The 27,900-nt window shown below is 49.8% G+C and overlaps 2 protein-coding genes across 11 annotated transcripts in view; one reads left to right on the forward strand and one right to left on the reverse strand.

Annotated features, from left to right (window-relative positions):
* SPINT1 (serine peptidase inhibitor, Kunitz type 1) lies at positions 1-13,918 on the reverse strand. Of its 5 annotated transcripts, none has more exons than XM_070378209.1 (11): positions 13,791-13,918; positions 12,965-13,504; positions 4,197-4,324; positions 3,837-3,975; positions 3,522-3,740; positions 3,367-3,393; positions 2,904-3,029; positions 2,737-2,787; positions 1,572-1,742; positions 1,306-1,353; positions 1-889 (listed from the first exon to the last, which is right to left on the reverse strand). In XM_070378209.1, the coding sequence occupies exons 2-11, from the start codon at positions 13,419-13,421 to the stop codon at positions 666-668; spliced, it is 1,590 nt and encodes a 529-aa protein (XP_070234310.1). In that variant the 5' UTR covers positions 13,422-13,504; positions 13,791-13,918; the 3' UTR covers positions 1-665. The 5 variants fall into 5 exon arrangements, with proteins under 5 accessions (XP_070234310.1, XP_070234309.1, XP_070234311.1 ...); XM_070378208.1 differs by having other exon boundaries at positions 13,704-13,908; XM_070378210.1 differs by having other exon boundaries at positions 3,570-3,740; positions 13,704-13,873.
* The window catches only part of PPP1R14D (protein phosphatase 1 regulatory inhibitor subunit 14D), a 25,291-nt gene continuing 10,909 nt past the window's right edge, over positions 13,519-27,900 (forward strand). For 3 of the 6 annotated variants that reach the window (XM_070378215.1, XM_070378216.1, XM_070378217.1), the window contains exons 1-2: positions 13,519-13,798; positions 25,638-25,896. In XM_070378215.1, the coding sequence (XP_070234316.1) occupies positions 13,587-13,798; positions 25,638-25,896 (471 nt within the window). In that variant the 5' untranslated portion in view covers positions 13,519-13,586. The other 3 variants (XR_011465701.1, XR_011465700.1, XR_011465702.1) reach the window with 3 other exon arrangements.

The raw sequence follows: 27,900 nt of genomic DNA on the forward strand, positions 1-27,900 counted from the left end.
CTTTATTCCACTGAGTGGACTCTGGCCCGTGGAAACAAGGGAGCTCCAGTGGGTGCGGAGGATCTGGCTCCATGTGCAGGCCGGGCTGGCTTGGGGCTTACTATGGGGGGCAGGGGAAGGGGTGGGGCCAGAGAGCCACTTCCTACTCCTCTCACCCACCCCCCACAGCATTAAATAAACAAAAAGGAACTCTGTACAACACAAAATATACAGGGAAGTCCTTCCCCCCCCAGACCGCCGCCCACTGGAGCCCTGGACTTTGCAGAATGGGAGGGCCAGATGTGGAGGAAAGGGTTGGGGCTTCCAGCCTCTGATGCTGTCCCAAGCCCTTTCCCAAGGTCATGGGATGGGGGCAGGCAGCTTGGAACAGGAAGCAAAACTCCAACTTCCTCTGAAATCCTACGTGGAGAGGTCCATTTCTTTGGGACTCCTGGCTCAAAGGTTTTCTGCTCCTTGCAGACCTGTGAGCTTTCTCAGGAACAAGTAGCCTGGACTTAGCTGAGACTCCTCCAAGAGGAGCTGAAGCCCTGGCCTTGGAGGCAGAACAGCCCTGGGAAACAGGCTGGAGAAGTCTGGTCCCGAAGTCTTTGCCCAGCCCAGGCCTCCGTCTTGGCTAGGAAGCAGGGCCGGGTGAGAGATGGCGAGAGCCCTGGAGAGGCCCAGGCTCAGAGGGGTCTAGTTGTTTGGTAATAGACCAGGTGTTCCATGTCATCAGTGGTGGAGACCTTGGAGCTGGTGGGGGTGGAAGGTGGGGGGTGGCGGTGTCTGTGGAAGTCCTTTCTCTGGTTCTTGAAGAAGCAGTAGCCCAGAATGGCGACCACCACCACGATGCAGGTACCCAGGAGCACTGCAATGGCCACCTCCACGGGGCCTGGGGGAGGCAGGGAGCCTGGGGGAGGAAGGGCCGGATGAAGCACTCCCAGAGCCTGCTGGGTCCTGACGCCCACCCCTACTCTGTATCAAAGGGACTTAGGCAAACGGACGCGGTGGGTGGTGGTGGTGGAATAAGGACCCTGGGCATGTGAGCAGCTGAAACTGCTCTGCTGGGAGTTTGGTGGGAGGGATTCTGCTGGGTCTTGGCTCCAGGTCACTCTACTTGCAGCTGATACGGGGAGGACACTGATGGCCCGCAGACCTGGCATGTATTTCTATCCTTCTCTCCCTTGCCCCGGCAGGTACCACCATTGTCCCTTTAGCCAACCTCAGGATCCTCTCAACACAGGCTTAGGCTGTCACAACCAATTGAGTGGAGTTGATCTTTCAGTTGATACCTACTCAGTGGTGACAGGCAGACGGGAGGCTTACCTGTGTTGGGAACGGGGCTTTCCCGCCGCAGACCAAACACATCCTTCTCTACAAACCAATGGAGGCGGGGGAGATAAGTCAATATGAAAGGTTCGAAGACTCAGCTGCTCATCAGTAGTGCCCCAGACACCCCACTGCCATCCTCTCCCACCCTTAGTTCAGGTGCTCTGACGACAAGGCTGACCAGTCCACGCCTTGAGACAGAGCTGAATGCTCAGCTAAGCCTTTCACCTCCCCATCTTCCGGCCCCCCTCTGCCCCACTCACTGGAGATGCCACGACAGGACTCAAGGCACTGCTCCTCCTCCTCAAAGTTGTTCTTGTTGCCATAACAACCGCCATAGGTAAAGCGGGCACAGTGTTCAGTGAAGGGGTTGTAGTACCAGCGGGGGATGCTCTCTGAGCAGAGGCCCGTGTCTGGCATGTCTACACAGTGCCCTGCAGGGTAAGGAGCAGACGAAGGTGTGAATGTCCACGGGACCTCCCTGCCACCACTAGGCTCCACATGGTTGCTGCCCGCCACCCCCGACCCTCCTCAGGCTGGGGATGGCTGTGATTCAGTGAGGGCCCTGGGGGCCCCAGGAATATCTGGGCCATTTGCAGTGCTGCTAGAAGCAAGGAAGATAAATGCAAGAGAGTAAGTGTGGGTCCAGAATTACCCTAGGCTGACTCATATAACTATTTCTTAATTTTCTTTCAGCATTCCTGACTGTATCAAGGTCTTGGTTTCTCCCCAGCACTTGATGGTCTGCCTTCTAACAAAGAAGACTCAGTCTGAACCTTGGCAGCCAACAGCATCCAGCTAAAATTTTTTATTATATGTTTTATTATACTTATTTTAAAAGCAAATCTCAAATTGTGACATATAATAGTGGCTTTTCATTTACAGTACTGATGTGAAAGTTCCTTTTTCTTTTTTAATCTCCAATTTCAGTTATTTATTTTTGGCTGTGCTGCGTAGCATGCGGGATCTTAGTTCCCTGACCACGGATTAAACCCATGCCCCCTGCATTGGAAGTGTGGAGTCTTAACCATTGGATTGCCAGGGAAGTCCCGGAAATTTCCTTTTTAATATATTAAGTTAAATCAATAACATCTCAGTGATATGTAGGCATGGTTAAATTTCTGAAGGTGTTGGAACTCCCCTGGCAATCCAGTGGTTAAGACCCTGAGTTTCCACTGCAAGGGGCATGAGCTCAACCCCTGGTTAGAGAACTAAGATTCCACATGCCATGTGGCATGGCCTAAAAAAAAATAAGAATTTCAGGAGGTGTTTGATGCTTAGCAAACACAGAAAGAAAAGCACAGGACACCCCTGCCCCCAGCTTTCTGCCCACAGCCTGGTATCCACAGCAAGCCCCTTCAGCACACTGATGGCATGAGTGAGGACAGTAGTTCAGCCCTGACCCAGGAGACCAGGGCAGGAGCTCACCTTTGTCCCCGGGGAAATGGATCCTCTGGAGTTTATCGAAGTCTCTGGTGTCTGCAAAGATGAAAGATCATCAGAGGTGCAGACCTGACAAGGGCCTCGCAGAGGTGTGGGGTGAGTGGGCTGGCTCTGCCCTGCCCTGCCCGCTGCCCTCCACCCCCAGGCCTCACATTTCTCACAGGTGGCCTCATCGGAGGCGTCAGGGCAGTCAGGAGTGTCGTCACACTCCAGGAAGCTGTCGATGCAGCAGCCATCAGCGCAGCGGAACTTGCTGGAGTGGCAGCTGCCAGAACACACTGAGTAGGGGTGAGGCCAGGGGGAGGGTGAGGTCAGGTGGGGGTGCAGAGGCCAGCAAATACCTCGAGTCCATCATCTACCTGGCCCTCTCTACCCCCAGGCGGCATCATGACACAGCCCCTGTTCCCTCTCCACCCCTGCCCCTCAAACCCTCACACAAAACAGGCAAAGGCTGATGGGAGGATCCTGAGCTGCAGGGGGTGAGGCACTTGTGGGCCTCCGTTCTGAGGGCAGGAATGAGTTGTAGAGCCAGGGCAGTGTGGGCAGGGGCCTGGACTTGATACCGGCTGGAGAGCTGGCAGGGGTAAGGGAAACAAGGAAAGCAGCAAAGCCCACCTGGATGATGCCTTTCTGCTGAGGGACCTAGGAGAGAAAAACAGAGAAGTGAGAGGAGGCAGGGCCAGGCCCCAGCCGGGATGAGCTGATAGGGGGCCTAGGGATGGGGGTATGCCCATGCCCACCTCCCTGATCCGTGAAGAGAGAACACCTACCCTGGGGGAACGTCACCTGAGCCCCAACACTGCTTCGCAAAGGCCCACCTTGCACATTGCGGCAGGCGAGCTTGCACTCTTCCTCCCGAAGGTAGTTGTTCTTGTTGCCCAGGCAACCTCCATAAACAAAACTCTTGCAGATCTGTTCTGTGGGGTCGTAGTACCAGCGGGGGAAGGAACCACGACAGCGGCCCACCTTCCTGGATGCAAGGCAGTATTCTGGCAGGCAGGGAAGTTGGTCAGGGGCGTCTGAAGGGCCAGGCAACTGGGGCGGGGGATGCCTCCCATGGTGGCCTCCTCGCCCCGCTTCCTTACCTTCCGTCTGCTCAGGGGACAGCACAGTGACTGTGACGTTGGACGTCCTCTCTGGCTGGTCTGAACCGGTCGCCGTCAGCTGGAACAGGTAGCTGCCATCTTTGAGTCCCCACAGCTCCACCTGGTCTGGATCATTCCTCTAAGCACAGGAATGGCCGTCAGGCAGGGGCTGCTCCAGGCCCTCCCAAAAAGCCATTCCCCCGCCCCTGCCCCAACTGGGGAGAGCAGACGGTCTTGGTATTAAATGGATCCTTGGCTTTTATCCACCCCATCCCTCCTGGAGCCACAGTTGGGCCTATGGCCCCAGGAAGGAGCCCTGGAGAGCTGAGGTGGGGGTCCGAGAGCCACCCAGTGTCTCACCTCGACCCTGATGTCTGTGTCACCCCGCAGCAGACGCCAGTCTGTGTTCTCCACACCCTTCAGCACTAGGGGCTCCTGGGGCTGTACCTTCAAGTCTATACCGTCCCAGGCCATGGGGATCCGGGACCCTGGGAGGAAGGTGAGGTAAGGTGAACTCTCACTGAATGGGAAGGATCCCTCCTCAAGTGAGGGGCTGGTGCCCTATGGGTGGCAACTAGACCAACCTAGGACTCAGCAGCCTGGTGAGACACAGATACAATTTCGCAATGAAACCATTCTTCTTGTCCTCTATTTAGATATGTTACACTTAAGACATTCTAATGTTGTAAAGCCACTTTCTGAAGCAAATAACTGAATGCATTGCCATCTGATTCCATTTAGGAAAAAAAAATATATGTATATATACATATACATACATATACACACATATATTTGGAAGGAGGAATTTTCCTATTTTCTACAATAAGCAGGTACTTGTGCTAATTGCTTTAAAAAGTCAGGGGACTTCTGTGGTGGTCCAAGTGGCTAAGACTTGGCACTCCCAAAACAGGGAGCCTGGGTCTGATCCCTGTTCAGGGAACTAGATCCCACATGCTTCAACTAAGTTTGTATGCCACAACTGAAGATCCTGCATGCCACAACTAAAGAACCCACACGCTGCAAGGAAGATCAAAGAACCCGCGTGCCACCTCTGAGACGCGGCGCAACCAAATAAATATATTTTTTTAAAAGTTAGAGTAACAACACTTTTGAAATGCCAGATAAGTTAATGTGTAATTAACATCATCACCCTTCTCTCTGCAGCCCAGATCACTGCTGAGAAGCCCATCCAGACAGAGGCCTTAAGTACAGAGTTCCCGGGCAGCACTGTGTCAAGCCTGGTCCCATGATGACCGGGCACATGAAGAGGGTGCCTCCTCCAGTTACAAGGGGACACAAAATACCCTCCCTCAGCCAGGGTCTTCAGAGAGAGCATGGCCCTGTGGACATCTTGATTTTGGACGTCTGGCTTCTGGAACTGAGACAATACATTGCTATTGTTTTCAGCCACCCACTTTGTACTACTTTGGCATAGCAGCCCTAGGAAACTGACATACTGCCCTTGAGGGTGTCATGGTCCCGTTAGGCAGGTTAAGACCCAGCCACAGGAAGCAAAACCAGAGAAAAGACCCACCAAGATGAAGGGGTTTGTGGTACATGTACAAGACAAGGAAATGGATGTTTAAAGAAAGGAAAGATCACAGCAAGTTAGAGGAAAAAGGCAAGGCTCTGTGAAGAAAAGACAAAGGATTTTTTTTTTTGAGACAAAGGATTTTTAAAATTCTTTTACTTTTTTTTTGTTTGGTTGTGGGGAAGAATGTTCTGTGTTGCTGATGATAGCAGAAAGCATGATGAGCCAAAACAAGGAGTGGGGAATTTGCAAGGCTGGTTTGGTGGACTTTAAGGAGACCAGCTGGGCTGGGCCAGATCTCCAAGGGCCCTGGACACTCGGTCAGGGCATGTGCACAAACAGGATTAACATGCAAATACTTGACAACTGATGGTACAGAAAGGGGACAGACACTGGCAATGAATAGTGGCACAGAAGCCTGGAGGCCCAGTCTGCACTAGAAGCTGACCTCCCGCAAAGCCTGATCAAGCTCCAGAAGTACTAAGGGAAGGCCAAGGGCTAGGGTAGCAGGGGAATTCTTAAGCTCCCGGCAGCAGCTGTTTACCCATCTGTCTGGAATAGAATTATTTCTACGGAGCAAGGAGACCAGCAAGTGGACCAGTGCAGTAGTTCAAGGCAGATGCAACAGAAGCAGTCTGAATTAAGAGATAGCTTAGGGATGGATCCTGATGCTGGAAAAGATTGAGGCAAGGAGGAGAATGGGGCAACAGAGGATGAAATGGTTGGATAGCCTCACTGACTCAATGGACATGAGTGTGAACAAACTCTGGGAGATACTGAAGGACAGGGAAGCTTGGTATGCTGCAGTCCATGGGGCCACAAAGAGCTGGACACAATTTAGCAACTGAATGATGACAGAGATGGAAAGGAGGATCTAAGAAACAACGGGCAGATGCTTCAGGCTGCTGTGCCTGACAAGCTCTAGGGAACTGGCAACGGAGAGCCAGGGCATGGGCAGAAGGGAAACCAGATCTAGCAGGAACATGTGGCTTCAGCCATAGAGAAGTTGAATTTAAGGGAGAGGAGTGCAGTGGGAGCCCCAGAGAAGCCAGAGGTGGAGAAAGACCTGGAGTCATACTAACAAAGCTGCTGCTAATGGAAACTGTGCTCAGAGGACTTCCCTGGTGGTCCCGTGGCTGAGAATCTGCCCGCCAATGCAGGGGACAGGTTCAACCCCTGGTCTGGGACGATCCCACATGCCTTGGGGCAACTAAGCTCCTGGACCACAACTACTGAGTCTGGGCTCTAGATCCCACACTCCACAACAGGAGAAGCTACCATAACGAGAAGCTGTCACACTGCAACTAGAGAGTAGTCCCCATTTGGCAACTAGAGAAAGCCTATGCACAGGAATGAAGATCCAGCACAGCCAAAAATAAAATAATTAAAAGAAAAAAAAAAAGCGTGGCTGGCACACACTAGGTACTTTATCTGTAGTATCTTATCAGAGCTGGCAAATTATGGCCTGCAGGCCACATTTAGCCCAACCTGTTATATTTTTTAACGGTTGAAAAGAATTCTTAAACAATACTTCATGACATGTGAAAAGCCCATAAAATTCAAATTTGTGTCTATAAATTAAGATACAGCCTTACCAAATTGTTTACAAATTGTGGATGGCTGCTTTCATGTTACAACAGCAGCTGAGCAGTTGTAACCAATACAAAATCTAAAGTATTTACTATATGAATATTCACAGGAGGTTTGCTGCCCCCATCTATATTGCCGACCTGCCTAACCATCCTGCCACAACCACATTCTTGCTCCTCTTTCCAGATGAGAAACTGACACCAGAGAGGTTAAATGACTTGCCCAGGGTTGCTCAGTTTCTAAACAGCAGAGCTAGGATTTGAACCCTGGTCTGACTCATACTTGCTGCAAAACATCAAAACACCATGCTGCAGGTTATACCTGATTAGAAGGATGACTTTTTATTATTATTACTTTTATAATCTTCAATTTTGTTTTTAGCTTAGGTAATACATGGACCTGGAGAAGGAAATGGCAACCCACTCCAGTATTCTTGCCCGGAAAATCCCATGGACAGAAAAACCTGGTTGGCTACACTCCATGGGGTCGCAGAGCTGGACATGACTAAGCATAAGGACATGAACGAACCTTCTCTCCAGAGGTATTCTCAGTTACTAGTTTGGGGGCGTGTGTATGTGTGACTATCAGGAGACAGAGTATTGAATTTATAAGCATGCAAGTTCTTCATCTTGCTTTTCCCTTAATATATACTGGAAATCATTCACAGTAATACATACTTTTGGTTGCATAGCACTTTTAACACATTTAACCAGTCCATCAGTCCCTCTGGGTCGTGAAGATCTTTTTGTACAGTCCTTCTGTGTATTCTTGCCATCTCTTCTTAATATCTTCTGCTTCTGTTAGGTCCATACCATTTCTGTCCTTTATCGAGCCCATCTTTGCATGAAATATTCCTTTGGTATCTCTGATTTTCTTGAAGAGATCTCTAGTCTTTCCCATTCTGTTGTTTTCCTCTATTTCTTTGCATTGATCGCTGAAGAAGGTTTTCTTATCTCTTCTTGCTATTCTTTGGAACACTGCATTCAGATGTTTATATCGTTCCTTTTCTCCTTTGCTTTTCACTTCTCTTCTTTTCACAGCTATTTGTAAGGCCTCCCCAGACAGCCATTTTGCTTTTTTGCATTTCTTTTCCATGGGGATGGTCTTGATCCCTGTCTCCTGTACAATGTCACGAACCTCATTCCATAGCTCATCAGGCACTCTATCTATCAGATCTAGGCCCTTAAAATCTATTTCTCACTTCCACTGTATAATCATAAGGGATTTGATTTAGGTCATATCTGAATGGTCTAGTGGTTTTCCCTACTTTCTTCAATTTAAGTCTGAATTTGGCAATAAGGAGTTCATGGTCTGAGCCACAGTCAGCTCCTGGTCTTGTTTTTGCTGACTGTATAGAGCTTCTCCATCTTTGGCCTCAAAGAATATAATCAATCTGATTTTGGTGTTGACCATCTGGTGACGTCCATGTATAGCCAGACATCCTGGAATGTGAAGTCAAGTGGGCCTTAGAAAGCATCACTACAAACAAGCTAGTGGAGGTGATGGAATTCCAGTTGAGCTATTCCAAATCCTGAAAGATGATGCTGTGAAAATGCTGCACTCAATATGCCAGCAAATTTGGAAAACTCAGCAGTGGCTGCAGGACTGGAAAAGGTCAGTTTTCATTCCAATCCCAAAGAAAGGCAATGCCAAAGAATGCTCAAACTACCGCACAATTGCACTCATCTCACACGCTAGTAAAGTAATGCTCAAAATTCTCCAAGCCAGGCTTCAGCAATATGTGAACCATGAACTTCCTGATGTTCAAGCTGGTTTTAGAAAAGGCAGAGGAACCAGAGATCAAATTGTCAACAACCGTTGGATCATGGAAAAAGCAAGAGAGTTCCAGAAAAACATCTATTTCTGCTTTATTGACTATGCCAAAGCCTTTGACTGTGTGGATCACAATAAACTGTGGAAAATTCTGAAAGAGATGGGAATACCAGACCACCTGACCTGCCTCTTGAGAAATTTGTATGCAGGTCAGGAAGCAGCAGTTAGAACTGGACATGGAACAACAGACTGGTTCCAAATAGAAAAAGGAGTTCAAGGCTGTATATTGTCACCCTGTTTATTTAACTTATATGCAGAGTACATCATGAGAAACGCCGGACTGGAAGAAACACAAGCTGGAATCAAGATTGCTGGGAGAAATATCAATAACCTCAGATATGCAGATGACACCACCCTTATGGCAGAAAGTGAAGAGGAACTAAAAAGCCTCTTGATGAAGGTGAAAGTGGAGAGTGAAAAAGTTGGCTTAAAGCTCAACATTCAGAAAACGAAGATCATGGCATCTGGTCCCATCACTTCATGGGAAATAGATGGGGAAATAGTGGAAACAGTGTCAGACTTTATTTTTCTGGGCTCCAAAATCACTGCACATGGTGACTGCGGCCATGAAATTAAAAGACGCTTACTCCTTGGAAGGAAAGTTATGACCAACCTAGATAGCATATTCAAAAGCAGAGACATTACTTTGCCAACAAAGCTTCGTCTAGTCAAGGCTATGGTTTTTCCTGTGGTCATGTATGGATGTGAGAGTTGGACTGTGAAGAAGGCTGAGCGCCAAAGAATTGATGCTTTTGAACTGTGGTGTTGGAGAAGACTCTTGAGACTCCCTTGGACTGCAAGGAGATCCAACCAGTCCATTCTGAAGGAGATCAGCCCTGGGATTTCTTTGGAAGGAATGATGCTAAAGCTAAAACTCCAGTACTTTGGCCACCTCATGTGAAGAGTTGACTCATTGGAAAAGACTCTGATGCTGGGAGGGATTGGGGGCAGGAGGAAAAGGGGACGACAGAGGATGAGATGGCTGGATGGCATCACTGACTCGATGGACGTGAGTCTGAGTGAACTCCGGGAGTTGGTGATGGACAGGGAGGCCTGGCGTGCTGCGATTCATGGGATTGCAAAGAGTCGGACAGGACTGAGCGACTTATCTGATCTGATCAGTCCCTCTTGATTTAGGTCCTTCTTCCCTACCTTCCTCCCTCCCTACTAAAAACTAGCCCATGCTGCCTCAGGGTTTATTAGTAATATTATGATTAAAACACCACCACAGCTGTTTTTATACACATTATAGGATGTGTTGACAGACACTGAGATTGTTTCCAATTCCTTGCTATTATAAACAATGGTGCAGTTGACTGGCTGGCTGGTAAGTTGTTTTACACACGTTTAAGCATAGCCACAATATGAGTTCCTGCAAGTGGAACTGTGATGAGGGTTATGTGCATTTACACTTTTGGTGGATACTGCCAACCTGCCCTTCACAGAGGCACCACAGAAGGTTAGTGAAGTCTAAGAGTTCAAAGGAAGGAGAGAAGGTAAAGAGATAAGAACAACTGATAGAAGGCTGAATCATAGGGCTGCGTCCCTGCCTCTCTTTGATGAGGCAGAGAAAGCAGAGCCAATAGGGGAGTCACAGAGCGTGGTCCCAGAGGTGAAAAGACCAGGACACACAGTGACAGCAAAGAGAAAAGGAAACCTCCATTATAAGACCAGGAGAGCAGGGCCAGGAACCAAGCCTCAACCCAGTGGCTTGAGGGCTCACTGAGAGCTAGCCCAGGCCCTGAGGTGAGAGGCCAAGCCAAGGGGGCAGTGAACTGGGAGGAGCCTGTCCCTCCCTCCTTGCCTTTTCCAGAAAGTAATCAGCAGTCCACAAGGGGAAACAAGACAGACTACTTGGCAGTCTACCTAGCAGAGAAATAGGCTAGCCCCACTGGCCCCAGGGTAGAAGTCACAGAGTGACATATCAGACCTCGAGCCAAATCAGCAATGTCTACCCACACACGCAAGGCTGGTCCTCTCCAAGCCCCAGTCCCCAGGAGCAAGGGGCAGATGTCTGGACAGATACCACTCCTTACGTCCCACCCACAGAGAGCAAAGGGCCAGAGGAGCAATAAAGCCAGCCCCTCCCCCAGCCATCAGGCCTCAGGACTCTCCAGGGAAACGCAGTCTCTATCTTCCAAGCCACTCTTCCAATGCAAAGATGGGGAATGCAGGGGAAGGGGAGAGGAGGAAAGAGCAGGGTGTTTAGGAGGCCCCAGTAATCTGGACTGGATTGGCCTGGCCACAGGCAGGGAAAGGGGTACAGGTCAACCCACCCTGGGAAGGGCTCCCCCAGTACAAGAACCAAAGGTTCAGAAGCCCTGAGCACTTGCCCACTTTGCCTGCCTCGGTCTACCCTAGCCCAGCTTCCAGAAGGCCATAATGGCTTGACCCTCTTTGTACTTTCAACCTCTCTACTGCGACTCAGGTGAGAATGGACTCCTGGACACATGCACACAGCATCCCCCATTCCCCCAAACACTGTGGTGCCCTGAAATGGCCTGGGGACCAGACTAATCCAAGTTCTACCCAGCACCTCATGGGACAGGAATCCCCACTCTGTCCTGTCTTGTGCCAACCAGGCAAGTCAGGAGGTGGGGAGGTTCCCAGATGAGGAAGGCTCCGTCCAGCTCAGCGTCCTGCCCAGACCCCAGAGTTTCAGGTGTTGGTCCTCTAGTGCTGGCCCTCCGATGGGTCCTGTCAGAGCCGGGAGGGCAGGCAGCTCGGATCACTTAGGTCATCACCACCTACACTCCCTGCTGCTTCCTTGTGAAATACGCTCAGGCCCTGGCCCACTGGGACTCAGTAGCCCAGCCTAGCCTGGAGACAGTGTCCCCCTCCTGGAATCTCCACCCCACCTCTTCTCAGAGATCCAGAGCTTCTGAAAGGATAGGGAGAAGAGGAAAGGCTGGAGAGGGAAACTCCTTTCTCTACTTCCCAGGACTGAGACCAACCAGCCCCAGCCTGGCCCTGGGCTCCCCAGTCTCTGGTTCTGCTGTCCACTGGGCTGTCTTGGATCAGAGACAGGTTTCTACCAGAGAGATGGTCTTGTGTGAGAAATAGCGCAGCCCTGCAGGAGGTCCTTCCTGGGGTTGAGTCCCATTTGTGGATGGTATATATTTAAGACGGGAGTCAGTTTCCTAATCTAAAAAGTGGAATGACTACTAATAGCACCCTTTTCAGAGGCGGTTGTCATGATGCCTAAGTGAGAGGCTGAGTGGCATAGCAGTCAGCAAACAGTAAAGTACTAACAGAGGTTATCAGCATGACCCATCCCTGCCCTGGAGCCCCACCTGGCCAGAACAACAGGTGGAGAGGATGGGGAACGAAGGTCTCTGGAAGGACCCCAATCCCAGCTAACTGCTCAGTCCCAGGAGGAAAGAGGAGGAGCCGTGGCCCCACTTTGCCCTTATCCTGGCAGTAAACAAGGTGAGCAGACAGCTTGGCTACTAGATCTTAAGCAGGAAGAGCTCTGCCAGGCTTATGAGCACACACAAGTATACACACATGCACACACACACTTGCCTGGACAGCTGACTTCCTTCCCCTACCAGGTATACATACCAGTGGACTGACTCATCCAGCAACCCTCCTCACCTGGACCCCAGGGCTAGGCTACTGTGTCCACAGTACCACCTTCTCCCCAGTTGGGTCATCCCCAACTGGGCTTGTTCTTTAGACTCTGGTGGTCTGGCAGTTTTCCCCCAGACCACTAAAGACCAGTACCTGGGGAGAGGAGTACAAGAAATGCTAGAACCAATCCCAGACCCAGCAGTGAGGAGCCCAGCCTTCACCAGTCCACTTGACAGGGCCCCAAGGTACCTAGCACAGTGCTTGGCCTGGAGTATCTATCTATCTGGTCATCAGGTGGCCTCCAGACAGCTCATTCCCTGATTTGGCCCAGTGGGGTCAAAGTAGGAATCCCCAGGAGCTTGCTCCCACTCACACATCCCAGAGCACCCGCCCACTCAACATCCTGAATTCAGGAGCCAGCCTGGGCTCTAGGACTTCCCCCCTCGCCCCTCCTGTAGGTTGTTCTTTATTTACTGTTTATACCATGCCTACTTCTAAGGATGAGTTAGGATCGAATGGGACTCTCCTCCAGCTTCGCGCAAAGACCCTATAACCAGTCCTTTTTGTGAGTCTCCCCAGATTCTGGCACCCTCGTCCTTACCTCTGAAGCCCTGGGTCCGCAGCTCGCGGTAGGAGCGGTAAACCTCCCGCGTGAGGTAGTTGATGAAACCCTCCCTGGGCGCGAACTTGCACACGAAGTTCTGCTCGTAGAGGCAGTTGATGAGGAAGCAGGAGACGATGGCGTCCTCCCCGCCGTCGGGCTGCAATTCCACCAGCGCCAGATTGCAGTCGTTGGAGCTGCAGCAGGCGTGCACGCAGTCCCTGCCGCGGCGCGCGGTGAGGGAGCGCAGGAAGGTGGCCCCGTTTCTGACCGAGGCGTCCGTGTCGAGCACGAAATCAGGCACCCCGGGGGTAAAGCGGTTCAGGCAACCGTCGGCCGTGAGGAGACCGGGGGTCACCGGCGGCGGCCCGGCCTCGGCGCCCTGGAGGACGAGCGCGCAGAGAAGCCACACGGCGACCGCTGGGATGCGGGCCCGGGAGAGGCGGCCCCCGGCCATTGTCCTCCCGGGGATCGTCGCCCTCCTCACCACCGGGGTCACCTTCAAAGAGCGGGCCTCTGGGCTCCGAGGGTGCTAGCGACCTGCGAGAGGGAGGGGACGGAGGAGGAGACATCGGATCAGCCGAGAGACTTCCAGGGAGGAGGGCCGGCCGGGAGGAAGTGAATGGGAGGACCGAGGAGCACGAACATCCCGGGAGTGAAGAAGGGCAGGCGGGCCCGGTGCTCCCACACACACTTCGGTGACCCCGCAGCCGGTCGGACGGCTAAAGAGCTCACGTACCCGGACACACGCACCGGCGCAGAACAAAGGGCCAGACATGCTCCGAACCCGCTCCGCCTCCTCCTGGCTCTCCTCGGCCCGGGTTACCTGCGCAGGTGAGTGGGGTGGGGCCGGGCCTGCCGAGGTTCCGGTCCAGGTTTCCTGCGCTGCTCGGACCGCCGTTTCCGCCCGGGTGTCGGGTGCTCTGGGGTTCCGGCACCTCCACCCGTCTAGTTTCTGGTGAAACTGAGTCAGTGCGGCCGGGGCGGGGCGAACATTAACCCCGGCGTCGCCGGCCCCGCCCACGCCCGGTGCGCCCCGGCAGCCCGGGCTTCCGGGCCGCCTACCCCCAATCCCTGCCATCTTCCACCCTGCTTCTGCAATCTGGTGCCCAAACAGGCTCAGAGGCCGGCGCGCCCTGCCCGGGTCCCAACCTCGCGGGGCTCCATGCGCCCCAGAAGTACACCCCTATCCCTGGAGGCCCAGACACTTCGGGAAGCGCCGACGACGTCTGGCACCCGAAGGTGGGTCAGGTGCTCAGAGACGCCCGACTCCCTTTCCGGTCCGGGCTAGCATTCCCAGACCCAGGCCCGAGGCGCTAGGGAAGGGGCTGGGGGAGGAGAAACGGGGGAAAGCCCGACGCCAATGATTTCGCTGTCGTGGTCAGCCCTCGGGAAGTCATTTCCATCTTGTGGCGGGAAGAGATCCCAGAAGCTGTGTGGCTGCCCCTTTGATAACTGGAATTCCAGATGCCTGCTGGATTATTACCACCTTTGCCAGTTCTGGAAATCCTCCTTTCAGTTACAGTTGAGAAACAGATTTCCCCGGGCCAGGTTAGTGGTTCCTTTTGTTTTGAGGCCCTTCCTCATTTTGTACTAACGTTTCCGTTCGGGTAGTTGTCCGAGCTGACTTAGCTTCATTGGTCAGACGATGCGTTCTCTAGAGCACAGAATTTCTCTCCTCTCTCACCAGGTGGGGTGCTCCTGGTCAGGAGCTGGTTCTTTGTTTCAGTAAAATAACATCCTTGGAAGCTAGAGGTTCCGGATCACCAAAGTAGCTGAGCCTTCACTGAGCCCTGGACTCCTTGAAACCAGGCTCATTGCTTTTCCTGAGTGAAGAACTCCTCTTAAAGGCCATTCTTTACAGAACAGCGTTGGTCCTGTTAATGTTCTCCTCAAAAGAGATTCCATACCGGACTTCCCTGGTAGTACAGTGAATAGAAATCCGCCTGCCAATGCAGAGGTCACAGATTCAAGCCCTGATCCAGGAAGACTCCATATGCCAGGAACAACTAAAGCCCACGAGCTGCATCTAGTGAGCCTGTTCACCTAGAGTCCGAGCCCCGCAACGAAAGAAATCGCAGCAGTGGGAAACCCTTGCACCACAACAGAGAGTGGCCCGCAGCAATGAAGACCCAGCGCAACCAAAAATAAGTTAATACAATTTTTTTTTAAAAGAGAGATTCCACACCTTCACGATGACTTAACAAACCCCAGCCCAATGGGAACGGTCTTCTTACCCACTAGATCCTGTAGCCAAACCTCAGCCTTTTTCTTAGCTTAACTGCAACATTCCCTAGCTGCACACATTTTGGGTATGGGTATTGGGTGTGGGAATCTGGAGTCTGTCTCCCCTCTGAATTTTCCGTTTTTTTCCACTGCCCCAGGCATGGTGGGGAACATGGATTATATGCTGGGGAATGAAGCTTATGATTGTGTAGTTAGTGGAAAGAAAGAATTTTGTTGAGATTTGATTCCTGCTTCCTTTAATACCTTATACATACAAAAATCCTAACACAGAAGACTTACCCTATGGTAATATTACTACAGATTAATCATTACTTCCATCATATATACCATTACAAAAACCTACATCTGATAATGCCCAAAACCTGTTCCCAAGTATTTCCCACACATTGCCCCATTCAGTCAAAACAAACCAAGATAGTAGGTACTAATTTTAATCCCCATTTTACAAATGAGCAAGCAGGCTCAGACAGGTGGACAAACTTGTTAGGTCACGTGACTTTGGTGGCGGAACCGGGATCGGAGTTCAGGCAGGCTAAGTCCACTGCTTTAGCACATAAACGCTGTGCTTTTACTGCACTTTCAATTCTGACTTCAGCTGGAAATTCCACACTCAGCTCAGATCAACTTGCCTTGAAAATCAACAGATTTTCAAGTGGGGATCAGCCACCATTTGAGATGCCTGCTGGGTTCCAGACACATGACATCTGTGACCTTCTAATGCTCACAGTAGCTCTGAGAATAGTTTCTACTTTGCAGGGAGGCTCACTAAACTCCACCTAGGTAAGGTAGTGAAGAGTGGGAGGCAAGATGCTATAGGGGTTCAGCTTGTGGGCTTCAGACTCAGATTACAGGGTTTAACTCTTTCATCAGCCACTTACTGTCAGTGTGGCCTTTGGCAACTTATTTATCTCCTCTGTGCCTTAGCCTTCTTGTATACAACGTGGGACTTCCTAGGGTTAGTATGAGAATTAATGAGTTAATACAGAGAAAACATTTGACTCTGAGTGCTCAATAAATGTTACCTGAAAAAAGCGACAGAGTCAGAATTTTATCTCAAGTATCTCAGACATCAAAAACTACTCTTTGGGAACTTCCTGGTGGGCCAGTGGCCAAGACTCCATGCTCCCAATGCAGGAGGCTCAGGTTCGATACCAGGTCAGGGAACTAGATTCCACACGCTGCAAGGAAGATCAAAGACCCTGCGTGCCGCAAGACCTGACACAGTCAAATAAATATATTAAAAAAAAAACAACCCTACACTTTTCACACTACCTTATGCTGGTTCTTACATCCTAAAGAGAAAAGCTACACATGAAGGGAAAAAGACTAAGTTCACCAAAGCGGTAAAGGTGATGGCATTTGAATGATGAAAATATGGGGTAACATTTTCTTTTTTCTAGTTTAGCAATTATTACCAAAGTTTCTTTTGGTGAGCTTGAAGTGTTTCCATGAGAAAGAGAAAAATACATCATGACAGCTTTCACATTCATATTTAGCCCCGCATTACTTCTTTTTCCACATTCTCTCCTCATCTCACCGACCCAGCCACTTTGTCGCAGTATCTCTGTTCCCCTTGGCTTTCCTTGGGCTTCCCTTGCAAACGTCCGGCCAGCCCTGGGTGGTGGCAATCTTCTTCGGTAACTGCTCACAGACATCCCGGCTTGTCTGTGGCCACTGCTGCCCTAGTTTTGGGCTCTCTACCAGCTTGCAGATGTACTCCAGGCCACCCTGCACGTGGCATGTGGTTCCCTCCTCCAGCCCTGCCCTTCACCTGTTCAGGGCCTCAGTGACTCCCAAGAGCCTCTCTAGCAGTATGTACAGAGCCAGCTATCCTCTGGGTGGGTTCATAAACTTTGGTTTATGGAGAGGCAGAGAGCGTCAGAGCTATTGGGGATCTCAGTTAAAGCCTTTCCCCTTACATATAGGAAGCTGTGTGTCCTATATAGGCCCAGAGATCGGTCTTTGGTTTGTTCAGAGACAAACAGAGCTAGCATGTAGCAGAGGCCATCTCTACACTTCAGGTCTCTTGACTGCCAATATTGGGCCCTTTCTGTGATTCTGACTTACTTCCTACAAAGCATTTCCAGATGGTATTGTTTTCTTTTCTCTCTCTCTCCTTTTTTGGCCATGCTGTGTGGCTTATAGGATCTCAGTTCTCCAACCAGGGGTTGAATCTGGGCCATGGTAGTGAAAGGCCAGAACACTAACCACTAAGCAACCAGGGAATTCCCCCAGATGATATTGTTTTCTGATTGTACATTGCAGGCCCAAGGGAGCTGTCCAGGTGAGTTAGCTTTTTTGTTAGGCCACGTGGTTCACACTCCCTATATGAACTTGGGGAAGAGAAAGCCAGGGTTTATGCTATAGGCTTCCTTCTTATTTGCACCAGTACCAAACACTGATGTTAGGAGTGGGTGGTTTGGTGAGAACATGCAGTCCTTAACACCATACTAGAAAAGGAACACTGAATGCCTTGTCTTGGATGGTGGTCTGGTGGTTTCTATAAGTAGGTTTAATGAACTATCTACAAAGACCGCTATCAACGATGGTGGACAGGCCCTCACCTTCCTTGTAAGTGCATGCTGCTCCTCCCACCAAGAGGTGGTGTCTACCTTTCCCTTCCCTTTGAATTTGTAACTTGCTTTGACCAATAGGACAGAGTAGAAGTGGTGCCACGTGGCTTTCAAACCTCAGCCTTGTGGCTTGCATTTTCCCTCTTAGAACCAGTTGTTGGGTAAAGAAGTTTGACAACCCTGAGGGAGAGAGAGGCCACCGGAGGAGAGCAAGACCGGAGGATGAGAGGTTGTGATGGGAGAAGGAGGTGTCTGGCTATCTCACAGCCACCCCCGCTGAGTAGCTTCATTAAACCATTGTTCGCCTTTAGCCCCAGTTGACTCGCTCCAACAGAGATTAGCTACACCTTCAAAGCCCTGCCCATGTTGCAGAATCATGAGGAAATGTGTTCATTTTAAGCCTTTAAATTTTGGGATGATATCTGTAAGCAGATAAGTTAGGGAGTCCCTGAAGAAAGAGAATCAGGAATGGCATTCTTGACATAAGAGAAGCCATTGTGGGGAATTCTGTGGTGGTCCAATGGTTAGGGTTCCTGGCTTTCACAGCCAGGGGCCCAAATTTAATCTCTACACAGGGAACTAAGATCCCACAAGCTGTGCAGAGCAGCCGAAGGAAAAAAAGAGAGAGAAGCTATTTTGGCTGAAGTTATCTTGTGTTCCCTGATAGCTCAGTTTGTAAAGAATCAGCCTGTACTGCAGGAGACCCCAGTTCGATTTCTGGGTTGGGAAGATCCCCTGGAGAAGGGATAGGCTTCCCACTCCAGTGTTCTTGGGTTTCCCTCATGGCTCAGCTGGTAAAGAATCCACTTGTAGTGTGGGAGACCTGGGTTCGATCCCTGCGTTGGGAAGATCCCCTGAAGAAGGGAAAGGCTACCCACTCCAATATTCTGGCCTGGAGAATTCCTGGGTTGCAAAGAGACATGACTGAGCGACTTTTACTTTCATCTTGTGACCTAAGCCTGGCCACAGTGCTTGCCCTTGAACAGGTCTAGGTAACAAGGATCTTGAGGGAACAAAGAAAGAACAGAGAAGACAGTCAAACAATAGTCCTGTGATAAAGCAGAGTCCTAGTTCCTCCTCAAGGAATATACATAATAATTTATCTTTGACTCCAGCTGGAGTTAATGCCCCCACCCCGGTGGAGGACAGAATAATGATACTGACCCTCCTGACTTCAATCCACCAAGACTTGGATGCCTAAAACTTCGCCCTAATTCTATGCAGAATTTTCTGCTCAAGCCTCTTCCTAAATATGCGTATCAGTTCAGTTCAGCTCGGGCTTCCCTTGTGGCTCAGCTGGTAAAGAATCCGCCTACAATGCGGGAGACCTGGGTTCGATCCCGGGGTGGGGAAGATCCCCTGGAGAAGGGAAAGGCTACTCACTCCAGTATTCTGGCCTGGAGAATTCCATGGACAGAGGAGCCTGGAAGGCTACAGTCCATGGGGTCGCAAAGAATAGGACACGACTGAGCGACCAACACTTTTAGTTCAGTTCAGTCGCTCAGTCATGTCCGACTCTTTGAGACCCCATGGTCACAATGCTTGCCCTTGAACAGGTGTAGGTAACAAGGATCCTGAGTGAACAAAGAAATGTCAGAACAGAGAAGACAGTCCAACAATAGTCCTGTGATAAACCATATGTATATACCCTTAGCTCAAAACTTCCCTAATTTTGCTGTTAGGGGAGAGGCTGCTTTGAGAAAGTTCCCTGGTCTCCTCCTGACTTGCTGCTATTGCTGTTGTTTAGTCGCTAAGTCATGTCTGACTCTTTTGTGACCCCATGGACTGTAGCCCATCAGGCTCCTCTGTCCATGGGATTTCCCAGGCAAGAATACTGGAGTGGGTTGCCATTTCCTTCTCCAGGGCATCTTCATCGTCACCCAGGAATTCAACTCACATCTCTTATGTCTCCTGCTCAGGTGGGTTCTTTACCACTAGTGCCACCTGGGAATCCCCAAGGCAAGTAATAATTTGACTTGCTGCCGCTAAGTCGCTTCAGTCGTGTCTGATTCTGTACGACCCCATAGACGGCAGCCCACCAGGCTCTCCTGTCCCTGGGATTCTCAAGGCAAGAACACTGGAGTGGGTTGCCATTTCCTTCTCCAATGCGTGAAAGTGAAGAGTGAAAGTGAAGTCGCTCAGTCGTGTCTGACTCTTAGTGACTCCATGGACTGCAGCCCACCAGTTTCCTCCGTCCATGGGATTTTTCCAGGCAAGAGTACTGGAGTGGGGTATTACTTGCTGCAAATAGTAATAAATCCTTCCTTCTTCCAGTCTTTGGCTTGATTGTTTCTGTTGGCTTGACAGCCACTGAGAGGCAAACCCATTTCTCCGATAACAGTTTGTTTTGTGGAAATAACTGAAACAGAGGGACAATATATTTACAGAACAATTTTTAGTATTAATTATCTGATTATCTGGAGAAGGAAATGGCTACCCACTCCAGTATTCTAGCCTGGTGAATCCCATGGACAGAGAAACCTGGTGGGCTACAGTCCATAGGGGACCAAAGAGTCGGACATGACTGAGTGACTGAGCACTAGCACATCTAATAATTATAGCTAAATAAGTTGTATTTTAATGATCTAAAGACCAATAATTCCCTTGATAATGCAGGGCCATGGAGAAGGCAATGGCAACCCACTCCAGTACTCTTGCCTGGAAAATCCCGTGGATGGAAGAGCCTGGTGGGCTGCAGTCCATGGGGTGGCTGGGAGTTGGACACGACTGAGCGACTTCACTTTCACTTTTCACTTTCATGGATTGGAGAAGGAAATGGCAACCCACTCCAGTGTTCTTGCCTGGAGAATCCCAGGGAAGGGGGAGCCTGGTGGGCTGCCGTCTATGGGGTCGCACAGAGTCGGACACGACTGAAGCGACTTAGCAGCAGCAGCACTGCAGGGCCAAAGAATTTTGAGGAAAGTAATGCAATATTTGTCAAGGTGAGGCCACTGTCATTGGTTTAATCTTCATTTAAAGGAGACAAGTCCCCTCAGATACTGCTGCAATCCTCAAAGGGCTTGATTTATTTGGCCGTGCTGCACAGCTTGTGGGATCTTAGTTCCCCAACCAGGGGTTGAACCCCAGCTCTCAGTAGTAAAAGTGTGGAGTCCTAACCACTGGACCACCAGGGAATTTTCTAAAAGGGACATTTTTGAAGAATTCTGCTAACGTCAAAAACGTTCACAATAGTTCAGTGTGGTAGATAACCTCTAAATGATCACCAATGATCCATACCGGCCAGTAATCATGCCTGTGTGTGTAATCTCCTCCCTTCAGTGTCGCTGGACTTAGTGATTGGCCTCTGATGAATAGAATACAGCACAGCAAGTCATGGGATGTCACTTCCTAGATTAGGTTACAAAAAGACTGTGACTTCCATCTTACCTGTCCCTCTGCCTCTCTCAGCGCCCTGTGTCTGTTGGAAACCAGCTGCCATGTGGTGAGTAGCCCACTAGAGATGTCCATATGGCAGGGAACAGATGTCTGACCAACAACACTGGCTTGTGCTGGCTTGCACCCTTCTGAGAACCCCTGAACCAGAGGAGTCGGCTAAACCACGTACTGAAATTGATATAATAAATACCCATTGTTTTAAGCAGGCTTTGCTGGTGGCTCAGAGGTAAAGAATTGCCTGCCAATGCAGAAGACATGGGTTCGACCCCTGGGTTGGAAAGATACTCTGGAGAAGGAAATGACAACCCACTTGCCTGGGAAATCGCTTGGACAGGGGAGCCTGGGAGGCCACAGTGCTGGGGTAACAAAATAGTTTGACATGACTTAGCGACTCAACAATTGTTTTAAGCTGCTAAATTTAGGGGTAATTTGTTATATAGTAATATATAACTGGTGCGTGCCCAGTCGCTTCAGTTGTGTCCGACTCTTTGTGACCCTAAGGACTGTAGCTTGCCAGGCTCCTCTGTCCGTGGGATTCTCCAGGCAAAAATACTGGAGTGGATTGCCATGCCCTCCTCCAGGGGATCTTCCTGACCCAGGGACTGAACCCGAGTCTCCTGTGTCTCCTGCATTGTAGGTGGATTCTTTACCCACTGAGCCACCTGGGAAGCCCTAACATATTCATTAATTTAAAAAATTAGGATATCAAACTATAAACAGTTTATCTGGTACAATCTTTCAAGGAGCCTCTAGAATTTCCCTAGAAGTGGGGTGGGGGGAAACACAGGGTGGTCCAGGGGGCATTCCACTGCAGGTGGTAAGGGTTCCATCCCTGGTTGAGGAACTAAGAACCAAGAAGCATGGTCAAAAAAATTTTTTTTTACATAAGAAAAAGAAAGAGAACATCTAGCTCTGATGGGGCCTGCTTGCTGCTGATTTTATTCCACCGCTGGACCCAGGCCTGGCTGGGACAGCAGGGCAGACACCCTCGCCTCTGCCCAAGCCTGCACCCTCTTTATTTCCCCACCCTGATATGAACCTGTGGTCCTGGTGGTTTTTATTTTCTTGAAATTTGAGTTCCCTTATCTTGGGCAAACTTATTGATGAGTGGTGACATGCATAGGTCAATGCTGAGATGAAAGAATGTAAATAAGGAGACTTATACAAAATAATGGGCATTACTCTTTCGTGTGCCATTGAGCGTCTCTGGGACTGTGTTGTGTGTTCCTGCAGAGTCTTAACAACGCCCAGCTTATAGATGAGGAAATATGCTCAGAGAGGTCCCATGTATGAACCTGTGTTCCTGTATTGGCATTCATGGAATTTGCATGTTCCAATCCATCACCAAGTTCTGTTAAATATTACCCCCTAAATAGCTCTCCAATCCGCAACTTCTCACTATCACCAGCAATACCTCCCCCAGTCAGGCCCTACAGCAGTGGTCTCCCCACTGACCTCCAGGACTTCTGCACCCTCTGATCCTCTCTCTATTCAAAATCTGAACATGTCAGTCTGCCCAACCACCCTGGCTTAAGATTTTGCAGTGACTCTCAATGCTCTTAGGATAGAGACAAAACTTCTTACCATGGTTCACAGGGCCCTAAGTGGATAGATCCACCCTGTCTGCCTCAAGACTCACTTCTGCCTCCCTCATCTCTTTAAAAATTTTTATTTATTGGCTGCACTGCACAGTTTGTGGAATCTTAGTTCCCTGACCAGGGATCGAACCTGGGTCCACAGCAGTGAAAGCACTGAGTTTTAGCCACTGGACTACCAGCAGATTTCCCCTCCCTCCTCTCTTTGTTCCAGCTCTACTGACCTTCTCCAGTCCCTGGTGCTTACCCTCGTCCTCCTGCCACAGGGCCTTTGCATATGCTGTGCCTTCTGCCAACTCCCACCTCTCCCCTGTACCTAGTTAACTCCTACTTATCATTCAGAACTCAGTCCAAATGTTACCACTTGTTAGGTCATACCCTCTCTAGACATTCTATATCACCTCTTACCTTTTCTTCAGAAAAGAAATATAGTTGCAGTTTTACATTTATTTGATTAGTTGATTAATGTTTATTTTTACACTAGACTGTAAGTTCCATGAAGGCTGAGACCGTGTCTTTTTTGGATCACCAGTCTCCAGTATTGAGCATAATGTTTGCCTACCAGAGGAGTTCATAAAATCTTTGTTAAATGAATGAGTTAATGAATGAACAAAACCATGGGCTCTTCTGATCTGGTTCCTTTTCCTGAATGGGCTCTTGAACCCTTCAGGAGACAGAAACAGAATGGGGAGGAAACTATCATAATAATGCCTATCACACTGTGTAACATGTCATCAAGGTAGAACAACTGAGTCTACAGGCTGTATTTTAGAGGCCTCCCTACCCCCTTCTTATTGCCACCTTCTTCCAAAGAGGGTCAGGAAGGAAGCCACTGCAGAGAAATTCCAGAGCCAGCCTTTGATGGACAGAGCCTCACCGGGAAAGCAGGGAGGATGGGAAGGCAAAGAAAGGAAGAGAAAGGATGTCTGTTGAGAAAGTACTTTGTATTGAACATCATGCTAAATGTTTACACACATCATCTCATTTAATATTTACATATATATTTATTTGACTGCCTCGGGTCTTAGTGGCAGTACATGGAATCTTTGCGGAGCTCAGACTATCTGTCATGGTACTCCGGCTTTAGCAGTTGGGGGCTTCAGTATTTTCAGCACATGCTTAATTGCTCTGCAGCATGTGAGGTCTATAGTTCCCCGACAGGGATTGAACTCATGTCTCCTGAATTACAAGGTGAATTCTTAACCACTGGACCACCAGGAACGTTCCCACCATCTCATTGAATCCTCTTCAAACTCCATTTTGCAAATGAGAAAGCAGACTCAGGTTGTGAAACTGGAGGGTTATTAGACCAAGGCGGGGCAAAGCTGAGTTTGAACTGGGATCTGTCAGCCTTCCTCTGAAGCCTGGGTGTTTCTAGGCTACCATCCTGGCTTCCAACCCTCAAACACCTCCCCAACCCGGTTAGCTTAGGGCCTAGAATATCACCATTAAAGACTCATCAATTGGTTTTTGTCTAAAACTCTCTTGTAGGTGTCACTGTATGAGAGTTGAAATTGATAAGTTGGAGACAAATTCAGCATCACAAAGGCAACCACTCTAAGACCTAAAAAGAAATTAGTGAAAAAGAAATACATAAATAAAAATACGAATGTAGCAAGTAAAGGGGATGAGGGAGTATGAGTGAGGGAGCTAATTTCTTATCATTCATATTAGGAGACAAGAGATACTGTCTAAAATGGACAAATTGGAATTTCCCTGGCAGTCTAGTGGTTAAGACTCTAGTCAGAAAACCAAGATCCCACATGCCACGCAGCATGGTGAAGAAGATAAAAAATAAATAGAATGGACACATTTATGTTATTACACAAAGAGATAATGGTGATCACAGGAGAACTAAGAACAGAAACTGTTGGTAGGCTGCCTCTAGGGGGTGGAGCTGGGGAGAACAGAGAAACTTTCATTCTTTATTTGTCCTTCTTAGCTCTTCATTAAAATATATATATATTATATATATAATATATATTCTTCTGTTGTGTAACTTTTCTAAAACGTTTGGAAATTTTTATTACAAAAGACTGAAGAGACAAAAACACCCTTCCTTTAGCATGCAAGTCTGTCTTGAAGTAATAGTCCTTGACACCGGGGTAAATGTTAGGTCTACAGGGTTCCTCAGTGGAACCTCAGTCAGGGGAGGGTCATGTGGTGATAAACATGGCTTTCTAAGCAGTTGCCTCTGGGGAATGGGCTTGGGAGACAAGTTCAACTCTGCAAACACACAGGGCCAGGGGAGTACCTGTTCCCTCACAGTCTTAAAGGCAGCTAACACTCAGACACAAGAGGATGCTGCCCCCACGAGGGCCAGAGATCACCACCCCTCTAATTATCCCTGATGCAACTCTGCTCTCAGCAGCACCACGCTCTGAGCAGGAGCCCTTGCCAGCCAGGGACCCCACTCCTGCAGGATCCCTGTGAGCGTAGCTTCTGAAGGCCAGTGGATCTAGTCCCAGGAAAACGCGGTGCTAAGGTCTCTCTGGTGAGTGTGACTCAGGTTAGAGCCCCGCACCCCTCAGGACCCAAGGGCCTCTTCCACCTCTGAGGCATGGCACCCTCTTGACCTTTGTTCCTGTGCAGTTTATATCCCTGTTTTGCAGCAGCTGCAGAAAGGAAGGCTGGGGCACAGCTCGGGAGTGCCACTTACTGGCAGCCTGGAGCCAGGAGCCTGGCATTCCCAGCACCAGACAAAGGCCAGTTGATCTTTGACCCCCGCCCCCCCAGAAGCCTTGGCCCTGCCTCCACCCGCCTTTCTTTCTTCCCTGCTGGCCTCTCCCTCTGCTCTCGCTCCTCATTCCCTGGCTTTCCTGCTCTGACTGGCAATTTTTCCCAACTCTTTGCCCAAACCAGTCCTTCCATGCTGTCTTCAAGCCCTGCTTCCTGCACATCTCCCAACCCGGACAAGGAGAATCCAAGTAAGAAGGTCCACTGGGCTTCTGGGAGGAGGAGGACATCATCCACAGACTCCGAGTCCAAGTCCCAGTCCGACCCCTTCCGACCCCGGTCCCGGAAACCCAGCCGGCTGACGGTGAAGTATGACCGGGGGCAGCTGCAGCGCTGGGTGGAGATGGAGCAGTGGGTGGACACCCAGGTTCAGGAGCTCTTCCAGGTGGGTAGGACCTGCCGGGCCTGGGGACTGGAGGGCACAATAGAAGTGTTCTATGGAGAGGAAGCTTTTCCCACAGGCAAGGCATGGGTTCGCAGTCCTGAAACTGGCCTCCCATTGGTCTGGGCTCTGCATCCCACTCTATAATCTGGAGCAGGTCTTTTAACATCTCTGAGACTCAGTTTTCTATCTATAAAATGGGGCTATCAATGCCTGTTGTACCCCTTTTGTAGAACTTTTTGAGGCTCAGATGAGATGGCAGAGGAATATTTGTATTTTAGGTCTGTATTTACTTTCATCCTCAACACACATACCTGTCTAGTGCAACGCTGTTCACTCCTGTAGCTATCAGCCATGTGCAGCTATTTAACTTTAAACTGATGAAAATTAAATACAATTAAAACTTCAGTCCTCAGTCACACTAGCTACATTTCAAGTGCCCAATACCTCCAGGTGACTAGTGGCTACCAAGTTGCCAGGACAGATACAAAACCTTTCCTTCATCTCAGAATGGATAGTGCTGGAGTAGAATGTCAGAGTGACCAATAGTGACCGCTGATATGAGCGCCTGACCTAGCCTTGGCCCTGGCTCCGACTGATTCCCCTCAACCACATCCTGGGAGAGCAGCATTTTATTTACCTAGATACCTCCAAATCGAGATCCTAGTGTAGTAACAAAGGTTGCTCCAACAAGAATAACATTTTGAGCACTTAACCATACGCTAGGCACAGTGTCCAGAACCTGCCTTACGTTATTTCATTCAGCCCTCCCCACAAGTCCATTAGGTAGATTCTGTTTTGTTGTTGTTTAGTCACAAAGTCCTTTCTGACTCTTTTGAAGCCTTCCAGGCTCCTCTGTCCATGGGATTTCCCAGGCAAGAATACTGGGGAGGGTTGCCATTTCCTCCTCCAGCGCATCTTCCCAACCAGGGATCCAACCCAAATCACCTGCTTGGCAGGCATACTTTTTACCACTGAGCCACCTGGGAAGCCCAGATACTGTTTTACTGTGGAGGAAATGAGGACAAGGCAATGGCAGCCCACTCCAGTACTCTTGCCTGGAAAATCCCATGGATGGAGGAGCCTGGTAGGCTGTAGTCCATGGGGTCGCTGGGAGTTGGACACGACTGAGCGACTTCACTTTCACTTTTCACTTTCATGCCCTGGAAAAGGAAATGGCAACCCACTCCAGTGTTCTTGCCTGGAGAATCCCAGGGATGGTGGAGCCTGGTGGGCTGCCGTCTATGGGGTTGCACAGAGTCAGACACGACTGAAGCGGGTTAGCAGCAGCAGTGGAGGAAATGGAGGCTTAGAAATGTTGAATAAGTAGCCCAGGGTCACACCACTAGAGAGCCCTGGGACCAGGAGCTGAGCTGGGGCTCTGCCTGTAGCGTCCGAATGTTTATTCACGTAGCTTAGTGGTTCCCCCAAGTTCTTCAGAAATAATTCAATGCCCCTGTTGTACTTCAACTAAATTTCAGTCTACTGGAGTGGGGCCCAGGCGCTGGTCTTTTTCATAAGCTCCACTGCCGATCCTAGTGTGTGGCTAGCAAGAACCTCTGCACCATGCCAGAGTCCTCCTTGTCCACATGCCATGGTCCTTGTTTCTCTCCTTCCTGACTCAGGTCCTGTCTTCTTCTTGGGGGACAGCAAGGGTTTGTGACTCTCCCAGGTAAGAGCTGTGTCAGTGGTCCTGCAGTGGGGGTGGGGAAGAGTGATACCCGTGGCCCAGGCTGTCTTGTCAGGCTCACTGTGTCATGTATCAGTTTGGTCCAGGTGTTGACAGTGTCCCTGGCAGCACTTGTGGAGGAGAGGGAGATGGCTTGGAGCTGGGAGCAGGAGAGGCAAGCTTTCTTGGCCCGTGTCTACTCTGACTTTACTGGACATTGCCCTGCCCTTCATTCCTGCCAGCACCCTGCCTCTCTGGGTCTGTTTCAATTTCAGATTGTTAGACTTGTGGATAAAAAGTCTCATATTTCAGACACCTCAGGGCAAATCCTTCCAGGC

This window comes from Bos mutus, chromosome 10 (genome assembly GCF_027580195.1).
Source record: "Bos mutus isolate GX-2022 chromosome 10, NWIPB_WYAK_1.1, whole genome shotgun sequence".
Lineage (NCBI taxonomy): Eukaryota > Metazoa > Chordata > Mammalia > Artiodactyla > Bovidae > Bos > Bos mutus.